The 15,257-nt window shown below is 48.1% G+C and overlaps 1 protein-coding gene and 2 long non-coding RNA genes across 3 annotated transcripts in view; all 3 read right to left on the reverse strand.

Moving 5' to 3' along the window:
- Window positions 1-1,820: 1,820 nt before the first annotated feature.
- LOC112477520 lies at window positions 1,821-6,050 on the reverse strand. The gene is made up of 2 exons (XR_003045487.1): window positions 3,297-6,050; window positions 1,821-2,933 (listed from the first exon to the last, which is right to left on the reverse strand). It is a non-coding gene; the product is annotated as an uncharacterized LOC112477520 (long non-coding RNA).
- A 2,021-nt stretch (window positions 6,051-8,071) lies between these two features.
- LOC112477519 lies at window positions 8,072-13,974 on the reverse strand. The gene is made up of 2 exons (XR_003045486.1): window positions 11,804-13,974; window positions 8,072-10,652 (listed from the first exon to the last, which is right to left on the reverse strand). It is a non-coding gene; the product is annotated as an uncharacterized LOC112477519 (long non-coding RNA).
- Window positions 13,975-14,249: 275 nt separating this feature from the next.
- Window positions 14,250-15,257, reverse strand: part of LOC102895479 (histone-lysine N-methyltransferase SETMAR) — a 56,226-nt gene continuing 55,218 nt past the window's right edge. Inside the window, exon 3 of the mRNA XM_025044834.1 lies at window positions 14,250-15,253. Coding sequence (XP_024900602.1) covers window positions 14,897-15,253 — 357 coding nt within the window. The 3' untranslated portion in view covers window positions 14,250-14,896. The remainder of the gene's footprint in view (window positions 15,254-15,257) is intronic.

Raw genomic sequence — 15,257 nt, forward strand, 5'->3', positions numbered from 1 at the left:
CCGCCGGCCGGCCAGGCGCCCCGAGCCGCCCCGCGTGGGCGCGTCTGAAGCTCATCGCCCCGTGCTTCGGAGGGTCTTTTAAAGAGGATGGGGAGGGGTGCGGTGGAGGGGACCCTGAGCCAGGCTTCGGGGGGCCTGCGTTCCACCCGCGCGCTCTGCCATGGGGTCAGGCCCCGCGTCCCAGACCGGCCTCGCCTGTCCAGTGAGGGGACGCACCGCAGGACCCTAGAGGCTCTCTCCGACTCCTCTCTGCGTGTGGCACATCCATGGGGATTTCACAGTGAGAATTTATGACAGATTATTTTTAAGCTTATTTTTCCACGTGTGAATCTCGGGTGACATCAGTCGTGTAAACTAAGGCTCTCACATGCTATTTCAGACAAGGACAGGGTTGGCGGTGACCAGGCTTTATATTCATGCTGCACTTTGTTTTCCCACGGGAACATGGTCAGGATGACTCCCACATGGGCCAGCGATGGTGCGCCTAGGCTCAGCCGTCTGAACGTGGGGTGTCTGTGGGTGACTCTGCTGTGCTTTATCTTTTAACATTAAGTGCCTTTGGTTCGGGGGGGCAGTTACGAGCCCCATCTCCCCCTCTCCCCAAAGCCTTCGGTGAAGGTGAGGTGTGCGGTACACGGAGAAACCGCTCCCTTTCAGACGCAGGAGAGAAGGAGCGAGAACCCCGAGTGAACTGCGTGCGGGGTAGCGGGCACTTTGTAACAGGTGGCCTCGTTGGCCGTGCAACGTCACATGCTTTGAATCGTGCACTATGTCGAATAAACTGGTATCTGCTGAGTCGGCCTTCACTCTCGTGTGTGCCTTTTGTGTTTCCCTCGCTGTGTTCTCTTTTAAAGAGGTGACCGTGATATGCGTTCTGTCTACTAGGAAACGTTCATGTCCATCAGCTACTTGATGACTTTGACACGCAAGCAGTTTGTGGCAATTTCTATGCCAAAGAGCAAGGCTCCCTGTGGGGACCTTACGACAACCTTGCTTCTCCGCGTGTCGGGAAGGAAGGTGACGTCAGCGGCACCGCCTGGGTGGTGGTCCCGGAAAGCTGGCAGCCGCCTCACGTGCCGGGAAAGCCCCTTGTTTTAGAGTGTGGCTTCCAGCCAGAGGACCCTGTGCCCAGGACCCCACCCTGACCTCCCAGTCCTTAAGACCTGGAGACGCTTCTAGTCTGCCACTGGAAAGAAATGGCTCGTCTTTATGTTGGTTGTTCAGAAAGTAAGCCTAGTGGCATTCGCCAGTGTCCAGCCAACGCTAGATTGCCACTTCGGTGCAGAGCCTCCCAGCAGCAAAACATTTGTCTTGAAAAACAGTGTGTTGCTGGGGCGTTTAGCCACATTTATTAATCTGTCAGTTTGTGGTCATAAAATGTTTTGCTACAAACTTTCATCAATTGATGATTAATTCCAAGCAAAACAAACAAAAGCATTTGCTCAATTGAAAAAGCTAGTGTAGAAAATAAGATATTTTATTCTTCAAGCCAGCACTGCTCAAGTAGTTTTGGTTTTTACTTGTTGTCTCCCAACTGCTTATATTTTTTTACGTGGTTACATTTTTACTGTGTATATTTTGGATTCTTGTTAAGTGTTATATGGCGTAAATATTTGGGGTGCGTTTTGGCTTAGTCTTTACAATTGTATTTTTAGCATCAGCATAATATTAGAAAGCATTAAAACAAAATCTGTTTTTAAGAAGCCCTTCACTGAAGAACCTTATTTCTAGGTTACCACGAGTGCACCAAATGACAGACAGCTGTGGCCACTGCGCTGTGTAATATTGCATTTTGACATGTGAGCAGACCAACAAGTTGGTAGTGTAATAATTTCAGCTTTAATGCCCTATATGCATTCTCGAAAACCTCATCTTCTGCACAATTGCGTGCAAAGCATAGGGAGCATAAAGGAAAAATAGAGCTAGGGGCGGGCCACTGAAAACTTAAGGAACTTTGTAACCAGGGCACTGACAAAAACAATAACTCTCCTCATAAAACCAGTGTCTCGATTAAGTCTCCAGTGGCATTTGTAGCCAGAATCATAGCCTTTGCAGTCTTAGTCCTGGGATTCTTCCTTCTCCCAGATGTTTCTCGAGGGCATTTACTTTTGACACCACTTGCATCAAATGAAAATCTGATCAGATGCAGACTGCTCCCTCCGTCATTTGTAAGGGGGCATGGCCAGTGTCTGTAGTCTCCTTTACCTGCATGCTTATCTTTTTTGTCGCTTGGTAAGGAGCTCTTGTTTTGGGTCTGTGCCTCTAACTGATTTCCTGCCCCGCTGAAGCATGGAGGGAATTGAGGTTTGTTTTTAAATCTGCCTTGGTCCCCAATCCTGGACAACCTTTATTTTCAGGGTGTACACGATGAGCTGAGTGGGAAGCTAGTCATGTCTTCTTTTTGAAAACCTTATAAGCATGATTAGAAAGCGTTAGGGGGTGGGGAACGATGGGGGGGTGATCTTGAGTGACTTCCTTGTTGGAAGACATCACATGACACTGATGCCTCAGACTGCGTGGCCCGGCCTCCAGCTTACCATGGAGGACGGAGCTCCGCCGATTAGAAGTTTTCCTTTTATTCCTCTTCCCTCCCTCCTCCCTTTTTCTTTTCTTTTCTTTTGTTCCTTTCTTTTCTTTTCTTTTTTTTTGACAAAGCATCTGTGTGGTCCATATGACACTTCAGGAAAATAAGAAGTGGAAGGTGCTGTTCATTTTAGTAGGTGTTTTTCTGGGCTGCGGTGCGGTGGGGTAATGGCTCCAAACCGGTGTCTTGGTAAAGTCCGTTTCCACCGACTGTCTTTATCGAGAGTTCTCTTGTCGACATAACATAAGGCAGCGGGCCTTTCTTCCACGAGAACCTCAGAATCCTGGTCCTCTTGCTGATCACCTTTTGAAAACAGATCACGTGTTCCAGCGGCACGTAGAATTGTCGCCTGTGGTACGAATCCATCGTTGACTTAGTGAAAAGAGTATTTTGAAAACCAAACCAAACCAAACATGGAAATACAATGTTTTCTGTTTCGACACTTCAGATAGTTTATACAAGAGGCTTGTGGTTTCCTTTTTTTTTTTTTTTTCCTTTCAAATGGTATTTTGCACGCATTTCTTCCTCCTTCCTTCCAGCAAATACTGACCTTCCCAGGGGCAGTCTGTCTCATGAACAGGTGAACCTGCGGCTACTCGTAGGAGGACACGGGAGCAGTGCTCACTGCACAGGACTGCCACTGCCTGCCGGGTCCCCGGCGGCCACACGGAACCGGGCCCAGAGCCGCCCGCTCGCCCCGTTTCCAAGATACCTGCATTTGCGTGTGAAGGCTTCTGAGTTTTCCTTGTTGGCATCCGATGACGATTTAAAAACCAAACACTGCGAAGAGCTAATAAATGATTCTGCAGTCAGGTTCGGCCTGTGGGGTGCTGCGTTCAGCCTCCATTCTGAAAAGTCGACTCATTTCATGGAACAAAACCTCATGTTTCTGTTGGAAAAAAATGACTAATCAAGTTAGTAACGTACCGGTGAGGGTCCGAGCGTGAGGAAGGGTGGTGGTTTCCCGGGGGATGCCCTCGACACCCCCAGCCTCAAAGTCATTTAACAGCCGCAGCTGATCTCAGCGGCGCCATTGGCAGTCCATTTTTTTTTTTAATTAATTTTTTTTGTGGTGACACTGGTTAACGAAATCCAATAAGTTTCAGCTGTACACTTTAACAGTAAGGCATAAATATATTTACACTGTGTGTTCACCTCTTTCTGTCACCGCGGGTTTGACCCCCTTTACCCCATCTACCTCCCCCGCCCCCCACCGACGGTCCATTTTCATTAACTTTGTCACTTATTACCCAGATTAATATTAGAAAACAGCAGAGGTCAGTTTCTTGACTATTGGTTTCATTTCATCTATTAAAACTTAATTTTCTGCAGTAAAAACTACCGCAGAGCAGGCCTTGCTTTTGTAGGTTTGCCAGAGTCCGCTATTACGGAAAGTTGGCCGTTGCTGTTTGAAATGCTTAAAGCCCCATGGATATTCCTGGCTCCGAGAGGCCTGGATGGAACCGAGGCAGCTGGCCAGGTCCCCTGCCTACCTCCGACTCTTGTGTTGAGAACTTTAGAGCCGGAGTTCAATTAATTTTTTGATTAAGCCAAACCATTACAGACCATACTCAGGTAGATTGTGAAAGGAGAGATGCTCCTTTCTGAAATCTGCCCTAGTTAGGATTGGGAAGTTCGGAGAATTGGTGGCAGCGGTGGAGTTTTTCAGCTTCAGATCAGAGTCTAATCTGCCCCCAAATGGTAATTGACCCCAAAGCCATCAGTGCGAGCAGGCTGGCTGGGCCTGTGGAATCGAATTAGTCACAGTCGTCAGGCAGGAAGGCCATTCCCTGTCACAGTAACCGAAGGTCAGATGGGGTGGCTCTCGGGCGCCTGGGCCTGGGCCATGTTTGACAAACTCCTTGTTTTCTTTGCTGGGGAAATGGAAGACTAATCAGAGCGACTCTTCCAACAGGTCGGTTTGGCGTCTCATCAGAGTGACATTAGAAGCTCTGAACAACACTCACGGGAAAGTGAAACCAGCTCACAGACCGGCAGGGAAGAGAGATAAGCCCCTCGTCAGGTGGCGCCGATAAAAGGGTCCCCCGCGTTTGGTTTGGAGCTTGTGAGGAAGGGCCCTTTGTGGTTGCTTTTTTGAAGTCCGCAGTTTTCTCTGCTCCTGACGCTGCCAGATACAACTTGATCTATTTACTGTTCAGTGACATGGAAGGGCGCCCTTGGAATCTCTTCAGTCGCTGTAGCTGGAATCACTTTGATATAGAAAGAGGCCCCAGAAAGACTTCGCGGTATGAGGCATGTGTAGGGTAAGAACCCCCGCTGTCGCCGCCTGTGCTGGAGGTGACGTGGAGCTGGACCCTGCATGTCACCAGCGTCTGCCCCTGCAGGTGGTGGTGGTGGTATAAAGCCAGTGAGGAAGGTCCAAGTGTCGCTGTCATGAAGCAGCTCCCTTCTGCTCGGCGGATTCTGTCTTGATTTTCCCGTTGGGAGGGATCCACCTCTTCTCTTAGGAAACTGGGACTCAGAGCGTTTACAGGGTGCCCAGGTGACACGGCCGAGGAGGCAGGACCGGGACTCGCTCTTTTTGTGACTTCTGTTCTCGCCACCGTACCCTTAAATCTGTCGCTTGTGAGTTTGGGGTGGGGAGGAGCGGATTGAAAAGAGGTGATTACTGGGAGGTCACCTCAAGGGGAAAAAAGGCAAAGAGCGAGGAGGGGCGATGGACTAGTGGCTGAGAGCACGGACTCCGGGCCAGACCGTCTAGGTTTACATTCTTGTCCTGCCGCTTGCTGGTCTTGTGACTCTGGGCAAGTTACTGAACCGATTTGTTCTTCAGACTTTGCATATTAAGTGGAAATACTTCTGGAACAGGTCGGGTCGAGGCTGGAGGGTAAACATAGTATGGGGTGATCTGTGTGCAAACCTTCGACCTGCTTTACGTCCATGCCAAACCGAAGGTCGATGCAATAGTCATTCTCAGTGTGGCAACGAGAATCTAAGGTTAAGACTCGGATTCTTAACCTCTTCAAAAGACATGCTTTCATCACGGCCTCTCCTCCCACTCCTTTCTACACAGTGATCACGTGTTCATAAAGAAGTACATATATATATGTTTAGGGGTGTGGTAGGAACAGCCTGGGCGTATTGGAAACATTCACCCCCCGGAAAGAATGATCAAAAGGTGCATTATCAGCTCATTTGTACGAGGCTCAATTCCGTGAAGAGAATACAGCTGATAAAGACAGTTGACTGAGGTCACGTGTGAAGAATGAAAGAAAACAGTGTCCTGCACCGTGCTTATTAAATAGCATTCTGGAGGAGCGTGCGGGAGGACTTCCTAGATAAGATTAAGTCCCGTTCGTGAGACGAGGCCACAGTTCTCAGTCTCCACGCCTGACTCTGCCGCTCGGCTGAAAACGGCACAGTCTGTTCAGACGCAGCTTCAAGGAGGCTTCCAGCTCGACGTTCGCCTGTTCCAGAATATTTGTGAATACTCATTTCGGAAATACACCACACAAATATGGGAACCGTATTCACATTTGTCATTTTAAATTAATTAATGAGACCTTTTGCTTCAGGACACATTAGGCAAGCCAAAGGCTGAATCGCACTGATTATTGCTGTGGGCCGTTAGCTCTGGACAGGCCCTTGGTGCCAGGCCTTGGCCCTGCATCTGTGGCAATGCTTTTCTGTGAAGTGGCAGTCCAGAATGCTTTTGTGCGTTATGGTCCCCATCTAGTGGCCACATTGTTCGTGGTTTTTGCTGTTTTTGTACAAGTAATATCTTGAGTTGGAGAACCTTTTATTTAGTGGTCCTGTGGATTTGGAAGGCTGGGGGAGGGGGACAAAAAAGAGGGTACAAACATTTATTCTATAGGAAAAAAATTTTTTTTTTAAAGTACTTCTCAGTTCTGATCTCCGACTTTTTAGAGAGAAGGCAGGAGTGGAGACTGTGACCCGCAGAAGCTGGGAAAGGCTCTAGAATGATCTCTCATCTTTTTATGCTGATTATTTTCTGAAATTCTGCTGCCTTTATTAATAATTCTTATTAATAACTATCCACCAAGTATCATTAGAAAAACCTTTATTTTTTAATCGTAAGAACAATAAAATGCATAAGGTAAAACTAGAAACTCTAAAATGTATGCAGAGTATCCTTAGAGGCCCTTCATTCTGTGAGTTCTGATCATCTCCCAAATCTTTGCCAGCAGGTAACCGCCAGCAGGTAAAAGCACTTAGTGTATCTTTCCAGACGTTTCCATGCATTTACAAACGTGCGTATTGATATATACTCACTACAGATTAGGTGTAAATATACACATATACACATACGCAAGTCACACACAATATATACCATTCACATTTGGTTTGTATAAAACTAAATAGAATCATACTATTAAGAATTAAGACTATTCATTTAATATATTTATACACCTCATGAAAATACTATACAGGTCTCATTCTTTTTAAACAGCTGAATTAGCAGCCCCCGAAAGCTGGCTGTCCCCTGTCCTTACAACATCTTGCTGGTACCTTCCATTAAGGACCTCATGCATTCATCTGGAACCCCAAGTTTTGCAGCTGTTGCACAGGAGACACCCCAGATTGCCCGGTCTGGAGACCAGCAGGATTTATGGTTGTGGTTCCGTGGGGCTGCGTGTATCTGCATACTCTAAAAGCTGCTGCTTGAGGGGCTAGCTTCCAATCAGCCTGAAAGACTGTGCGAGGCAGCCAACAGAAACAAACACAGAGTCAAGCAGAATGGGGAAGGGGAGCAGCATGTTTCAAACAAAATAGGAAATAAACGTAATGAAATGGAGATGCGCAATTCACCTGATAGAGTTCAAAGCAATGGCCATAAAGAGGCTCCCCAAACTTGAGATAAATGGATGAACACAATGAGAACTTCAACAAAGAGGTAGGAATTATAGCAATGTACCAAACAGAAGTCACGGAGCTGACGCACGCAATAACTGAACTGAAAAACACACGGAGGTTTAACAGCAGACTAGATGATGCGCACGAAAGGGTGAGTGATCGTGGACTCAGGTCAGCGGAGCTCCCCAAACCAAGCAGCAAAAAGAAAGAAGGATTTCAAAGAGCGAAGCTGTCCTAAGGGACCTAGGGGGGCAACATCGGAGGAACAACATTCAGGTGATTTTCAGTTTTTATCGTTAAAAAATGTAGCGTAGGGAATATACTCAATAATAACGTAACAAGTATGTATAGTGCCAGGTGGGGACTAATCAGGGGCATCATGTCATAAGTTATAGAAATGTCTAACCACCATGCCGTACACCCGAAACTAATATAAAACAATACTGAATGTCCACTCTCATTGAAAAAATAATGTTCCAATAAACCTATTTGTACCTCCTTACATCTTTGCCAGTTAGTGCAGATATTTCTGTAGGATAAATTCCTGAGAATCTAACTCCTGTTTCAAAGCATATGGTTACTTTCCTTTGGGGTGGATGTTGACAGCCCTCCAAAAAGGCTGTACCAATTTACATTCCCATGTACAGTGACTCTGCAGCTTTTTAATGATTTTTTTTTTTTTAATCCTAAAATGAATCTGAGAACAGCCACGGTAGCTCTGCTTAGGGGAACTTATGCAGGACGTGAGTATTTGTCAGGGGAAGTGAATGAAATCAAACTCGGGTCGTCCTCTAGCCCGAGGATTCTCAGCCCTCCGCGGCTCAAGTACCAGCTCGGGGTCAGCTGATGAGTCCAATCTTGATTGCAAATCCAGTCCGCACAAGTGATCCACTGTTAATGAATTTGTCCTCAGGGGTAAGTTGTTTCCACCCCCGCCCCTGCCCACAATCCACAATGACCTCTTAACTGCCTGTAATGACCATGTTGTTTTTCTCCTTGTGGCCGGAGCTCCGGAGCCCGTCTGAGCTAATAATTCTGACCTTTCCTTCGTGTGGGTTTTTTAGGGATGCTTCTGACCTCACGTGCCCCTGAACATTAAAAATCATTGTCTGAAATTCAGGGACCTTACGTGTTACCTAGTCTCGTCAGCCTCCTCCCTTCATCTCCCTGCTCCACCCTGTGACCTACCTCAGAGATGGTTCCTGGGCCATTCCTGGCTTGTCGTGTTGGAAGAACTAACTTAGGGGAGGTTGTCTGAAATTCTCTGTCCTTAGCCCCCCGCCCAGAAGACTGGGTGAATTGGGCTAAAACGAGGCCCGGGATTCGATGCTTTTCAAAGTCCCCTGAGCACTGGGGTCCCCACCCCTTGGGAGCTTGAGTCGCATCCTCTCTAAAACGAGGGTGTGAATGCTTTGAGTTCTCGCAGGGAAAGGAGAGGAGGGTCGTCAGGACAGTTCTGCCTGGAGACTGCAGGTGGCAGGTTGCTCCTGGGGGTGACCCGTGTGTCCGTCCTGGTGGCCCCGTTACTGGAAACAGGTGCTGCCTCTGCTGTGGGATCGATTTCCGGACTCCCTTCTGGAATGACAAAACCAGTAGAGGAGACGGCAAGACCGAGAAAACGCGCGTGCTTCCGTTGACATAGAGCTGTTCGTGGGGACCCTCGTGTCAGTTTCGAGGGACCCTTTCGCTCAGGGATCCTGTGGCCGGGGACCCTGGGCGAAGCAAACCCGGAGGAGCAGCGAGCCAGCAACAAGTAGCCTTTGCCTCATTGTACCTTGAAACGGCAGCTCAGAGAGCCTCCCAAAGTCTCGAAACACCTAAGCGAGAGCTGGCGTGGAGCGAGCGCGTGATAACTGTTGGCTGAGTGACCAGAGCTTTCAGCAGCTGTTGAAATTGAGGACCTGAAGTCCGCCTGCCAGCTCTTCCATGGCATGTGGCCTTTGGTTCCCTTGGCACGTGCTTTCTTTATTGGAATCTGTGGGTTTTGCATTATGAGCTTGGAGCTTTGGAACGTTCATGTCCAAGACTCTTACAATTAAGTTGGCTTTGTGCTAGGGGATAAATCATTACTTATTGCCTTTTATGTCCTCAGAGTGGTACTGTTTACAAGTGAATATGCTGAAACGGCAAGTAGAGAATTCACATGGAATATCTTAGTTTCGAAAAGGTGAAGCACATTGCTGTCACCCGTGTTGCTGCTGGGGGAGGTGGACAAGGCGTGTAACCAGCCACAGGATAGGTGTATTGGTAAAGAAATAGAATATTTTTAAGGGAAATTTTTAAAAAGTTAGTGAGCCCATTTGATCTCTGTCCAGTAAGGAATGTCTAATAATGTTTGTTATGCCTTAAACTGTTTCAAATGACAGGTGTAGAAAAGTTTACCTTGCTCGTAACCTTAATTTTCTGAAATTAAAAAAAAAAATTTATCTGGTATCATAATGAAGAAAGAGAAGAAAAACTGTATATATTCATTCATAGCAGGATGAGAAAGAGACTCCTGAATCTCAAAAGTGAGTAAGTTCCGAGGACTTCATACACAGCATTGTGATCACAGCCAGCAAGCCACTGAGAGTAGATCTTAGATATTCTCCCCACGAAAAAGAAATGGTAGCCGTGTGGCGTGATGGAGATTTAGCTTTTGGTCCCAGTCTCTTCAGAATGCAGCATAGCAGGTGCTCAGAAACATTCGCCGAATGAATCACGAGGTCGAAGAATCATCCTCGTACCACCTAGCACGTGCTCGATGCTTGACATGTTTATGAGTGAATGCATGAATGAAGTGAATAAATGAATGCATGAAGAACAGAGCCATTGTGGTGCCCGGGTGGTCCAAGCAGAGCTACTTCTCAAATGCTGGTCTTTGCAAAGAAATGTGTGGACCGGGTGTCATGTCGTTCATAAGGCTACCCCGACATCATCTTAGGAACTGCTGAGAGATTGTAAGTGACTATGTGACGCCCCCCACTCCTGTTAGAATGCCTTTTCTTTCTGAACGGATGGTGATAGTAAATATTAGTTTATTGTAAAATACTCTTACTAGGAAAAAAGTCAAAATTTAGTAGCTAAAATTGTTTAAACTGGATAAAAATTTGGGAGCAATTTCCGCGTGGCAGGTGGGGGTTGTGGGAGAGCTGGTGTCGGCAGAAGGTGGAGGATGAGTGACTGAGCTGGGCCCGGTTCCCACCGTGTGCGTCAGTGAGTCCGGGGTGAGGGGGAGGAGGTGGGGCCGCTGCTGGGGAAGAAAGGGGACAGAGGTTATTTTCAGGAGACGGGAAAGACAGGAGAAACAGATCGGGACGCAAGCAAACACTTCCAAAGTCAAACAGACCCACTTTGTAAGAGTCCTTGAGCGCAAATGGAGGCTCTAATGGAGGGGGTTCAGTTTTGTTCAGATAGGAGTGGCCTAGGTCTGAGATTTGTTCAAAGCACCGTCTGTGTCCACCTACTATGCACAAGCACTTCGCGGTGGTGGCAGGTACGGGAAAGAAGACAGAGGTGGTCAAGGGGTGGAGGGAAGGCGGGGTGTGGGCTGGTCAGAGGGGCCATGGCGAGCAGAGGCCACGGACGCGTGGGACGGATTTAGTGGCGTCAGTGCTTTGTAAGTGGCTGACCTCACAAGCGGGGAGCATCGACTGTGTCTGGACCTGAGGATAACAAGTTAGCAAAGTGCTGCATGGCAGGGATGACCGTCCTGTAGATCTAGACATTTGTATTGTCCCAGTTCAACCATGGGGATGTGGCACTGAGGACAAGCTGGGCCGGTGGCTGGAGGATGAGCGACAGGGGACAGCAGGCTGATGGAAGTGGCGCAGAGCCCGCTGGCAGCAGACAGAAGAAGGGATGGAAGGAAGGAAGGAGAGACAGGGTAACAGGACGTATGGCTGGCTCTTGTTTTTGTAGCTGCCCAGGCGCCACGCAAACAAGTGTGGTGAGTGTAAGAAACGCAGCCACGCCCAGGAGAGACATCCGGATGAAGGGAGTCCAGGGTTCTGCGAGAGGCAGAGGTGGGAACAAGGTAAAGCACAACCACACACGCGCACACACCCCTGCTAACGCACCCCTGCTAACGCTCTCCGAAGGCAACCTGCCTGCTCAGCTTCTTCCAGACCATGGTCAAGGCCGGGGCTGAGCGGGAGCGTGGGTTTTCCGGGAGGATCTCAGAAAGATAAAGGAGTGAAGGATGAGGTGGAGAGTAGGCAGGGGCCTTCCGGTCATGCTAGGAAGTTTGGGCTCCATCCTTGAAGTGACGAGAAGTCACGGAGGGGCTTAAAGGTGGAGGGCGCGCTGTGGGGACAGCGAGGCTGGAGGCAGGGAGGCTGCGGCAGGGCACAGAACGATAACGTGAATCAGACAGCAGATTGGAGAGGTGTAGACGGAACTTACAGGCCTCGGTGATGATTGTCTTGGGGAAGAGGACGACGGGTCATGGATGACTTGTAGCTTTGGGCGAGGCAGACGGCATTGCCAATAATGCAAAAATGATACACAAATAGCGGAGGCGTTTATCATCCCAGAGAAACCCCAAAGAGTCGTGAGGAACCGGGGACACCACGGACGTCCTTCAGGGTCTGCTGGTAATCCTGCCATCCTGCCATCCTGCCATCCTGGTTTCCTGCTACTTAAATAATTAGCCGGCCTCCACCAGGGATGACCTACCGTTACATTCAATCTGATGGAGCCAGAGGCAGGCAGCTTCTAGGACAATGTGCTGCGCGTTCTGTTAGGTGAGGCACGATGGCACTTAATGACAACTGCACTGAGAGAGTACGTGTAGCCTGTATCGATCCATGATCTTGTGTGAGGCTCACAACTGCCTTGCCAGGCAAGTTGGTTCTTCCGTCCCTCATTGCATCCAGGACAGGACAGCTTGTGGGACAGCCACAGGCAGTCTGGAGAAATATTTAAAGGTTGCATATCGTTATTGTCCTACTTTGACAAAATACCTTCATAACTGCGAGAATGGAAAACATATAAAGTTATGGTTTTTAAATGACTGAAAGTTGGCAAAATATAAAATATGACTAAATTTCATCATTGTTGCTCATGCCTGGGTGTCCAACTGAGTTGGCAATGGATAACAAAATAATGACCTATCTGGTTCCTAAATTATTAGATATTCCAAAAAATATCTAGTTTTCTTAATCATAAATTGTGCTGTTATAAACAAAATTTCACGTTGTTGGTGCTTTCCTGACGATGATACCCTGTGAGAACATCTCTCGAGTCAGTGTAGCTGATTTCACTTTGAGAAAGCTTTACTCTGCCGAGACAGAGTTTAAAATAAATCACGAAATTTACTTATCCTGTTCAAACATTACTGAGATTACATTGAATGATATGGAAAGACAGTTTCATCACATACACGACCATCACGTGTACTGTCATCGTAACTGTTAAATATGTCATGAGACGAACGATGTGAACAACATGAAGAATCAACATCAGACTTCTCGATCCACACATCTGCAAACTGGAAAGTAATGTGAATTGCTTAATGTGGCAAAATATTTGTGTCTCCACGTGTAACTGTCACGAATACTGTGCTACCCGTGAGGACCTCTGGAAAAACAAAGGCACAGAAAGGGGAGCAAGGAAGTTGACACTCAGCACTGCAAGGAACCTGTGCTTCGTTATTCAGGCGTTTATGCTCTGGGCTGAAGGTCTGACATGTTGAATAGTCATCTCTGTTCTTACTGAACCCAGCACTTCTGCAAAGCCAGGTCCACCTCCGGCCGTGGTCACGGCCACAGTCCCAGCTTCAGGCACAGTCCCAGCATCAGGCACAGCTGTGTTTTGTTTGAGGACGTAGGGAAGTGGCGAAGCATCTCCCTCGGCCCCAAAGGGTGTTCTTCCTGAGAGCAGTGTTCAGAGTCCCAGGTGACCGGTTTCCTAGGCACCACGTCTTCTTTTCTGGTAAGCTTTATGGAAATATAATCACAAACATAAAACGCACCCCTTGAAAGCAGGTTTTAGGATTCTCACCCTAGAAAGCAGCCCTGGACCCATCAGCAGTTGCTTCCCACACCTCCCTCCCACCCGTCTCTGGCAACCACTGATTGATTTATTTAGAGATAGAAATGCTTATTGTGGACATTTCATATAAAAACAATCAGAATATGTGGCCTTTGGTGTCTGGCTTCTTTCACTGAGCATCATATTTCCAAGGTTCGTCCGTGTTCTAGTGTGTCAGTACTTCATTCCTGACATATTAACAACTTTATTGAGATATAATTCGCACAGCGTTTCACTCAGGAAGCGTACAGCTCTTATATCACATGGGCAGAGTGTTACATGTAATATGGATCTTGATGTAACTTTGGAAGTGCAAGGCCTCCTAATGGTACGGTTTAAATGTACTCGGGGAGATATTAACTAATTTATTAAATAATATGAGAGTATGGGGCCCAAATAATTACTTCAGCTTTCAAAATGTCTAATAAACCTCTAAAAGTACCTTGTTTTTGCAACATCCTTGCTTTAAAAAAGGAAGTTAGAGATGTTTGTCCCTCCAGAAGTATAAATGGAATTAAAAAACTCCCATCCCCTTTTGTGGTATTGGCAGGTTTATTTCCATATTATTAATATGTGAAGAAATGAGGCTGCTTGAAGTTTCGAAGCGTGACTTCACAAGCTTTGGAGTAGAGCCAAGTGTATAGTGAAAATGTTCGTTTCCTTTTTTGCCTTTTGGTTATACACATGGAAATCATTGTCTCAGGTATATTTTTCATTATTGGTCATTATTAGGGTTTTAGGAGGTGATAATCATGCCCTTCTCCTTAATTTGTGTTTAGAAACACATGAGAAATAAGATGCAGGTGTCAGACAGGCAGAAATCGAACTCTCAGCTTTATTACTGATAAACCTGGAAAGCAGGCCTAGCTAGGCACGCAGCTGCCAGTTTCCTTGGATCATTGTGCTTAGGTCCGGGGCTAGTGCTAGAAAAATCGAAATTACAGTGGCATAAATGGGGGAGAGGCCGTTTCTCACCTAAATGTCCAGGCGTCACATCAGGGCCGGTGGTGTGGTCCACAGCCCAGGCACCGAGGCTGCTTTCACTTTCGTTGACGTGCTGTGTGGTTTCCTTTTCCAGAGTGATCGCGGAGTATAAGGTGGATGCTCGAGCTCCAGCCAAGAGGAAGGGAGAGGGGGTAAGGGCAGGATGTCCCCACTTAAGGACACACCGGTTTTGCTTCTGTGACCTTAGCTGGAACATGTCACGTCTAACTAGAAAAAGTGCCCAGTTTTTAGCAAAACCCTGAGATTCCATTATAGAAGGGGGACAACCTGTGGTCGAGCTGACCACTGGCCTCCGCTACAGTGCGAGCAGCGGCTAAGGCAGAGCGGGGACTGCACGGAGGGTCACCCGTATGTAAGCGGGGACGCAGAGAGGGCCGAGCCAACACGCACGCTTCCTTGTCACCCTGTCCTGCCGCCGGGGGAGGAGAGGCCGGGCGCGTTCCTCCAGCACGGCCCGTCCTAGGTGACGTCCGGCCCTTCTGCGGGGCGGTACAGAGAGCTGTCGTAAGGCAGGAAAGCGGCACACGACCGCGCCCCACAGTAGCAGGGTTTCCGCGGCGTCCCGTCGTCCGGCCTGTCTTCGGCGTCACTGTCCGTTCCATTGAGGAATCTTCCCGAGTAGTCGTAGGACAGCTCTTCTCCCGGCGAAATGTCTCTGGCCGCGAACAGCGCCAGCTTCGGAACCATCGAGTCGACCCGCACGGGAACCATCACCAGGTTGGGCTCGCAGGAGTGGTTGAGGAAGCGCCCGACGTTGCCCACGCGCGCGGGGTCCACGAACGTCTCCAGCAGCGGCCCGGCGCGCGCGCGCTCGCGCTCG

The sequence above is a fragment of the Pteropus alecto genome, unplaced genomic scaffold, assembly GCF_000325575.1.
Source record: "Pteropus alecto unplaced genomic scaffold, ASM32557v1 scaffold53, whole genome shotgun sequence".
NCBI classification, from domain to species: domain Eukaryota; kingdom Metazoa; phylum Chordata; class Mammalia; order Chiroptera; family Pteropodidae; genus Pteropus; species Pteropus alecto.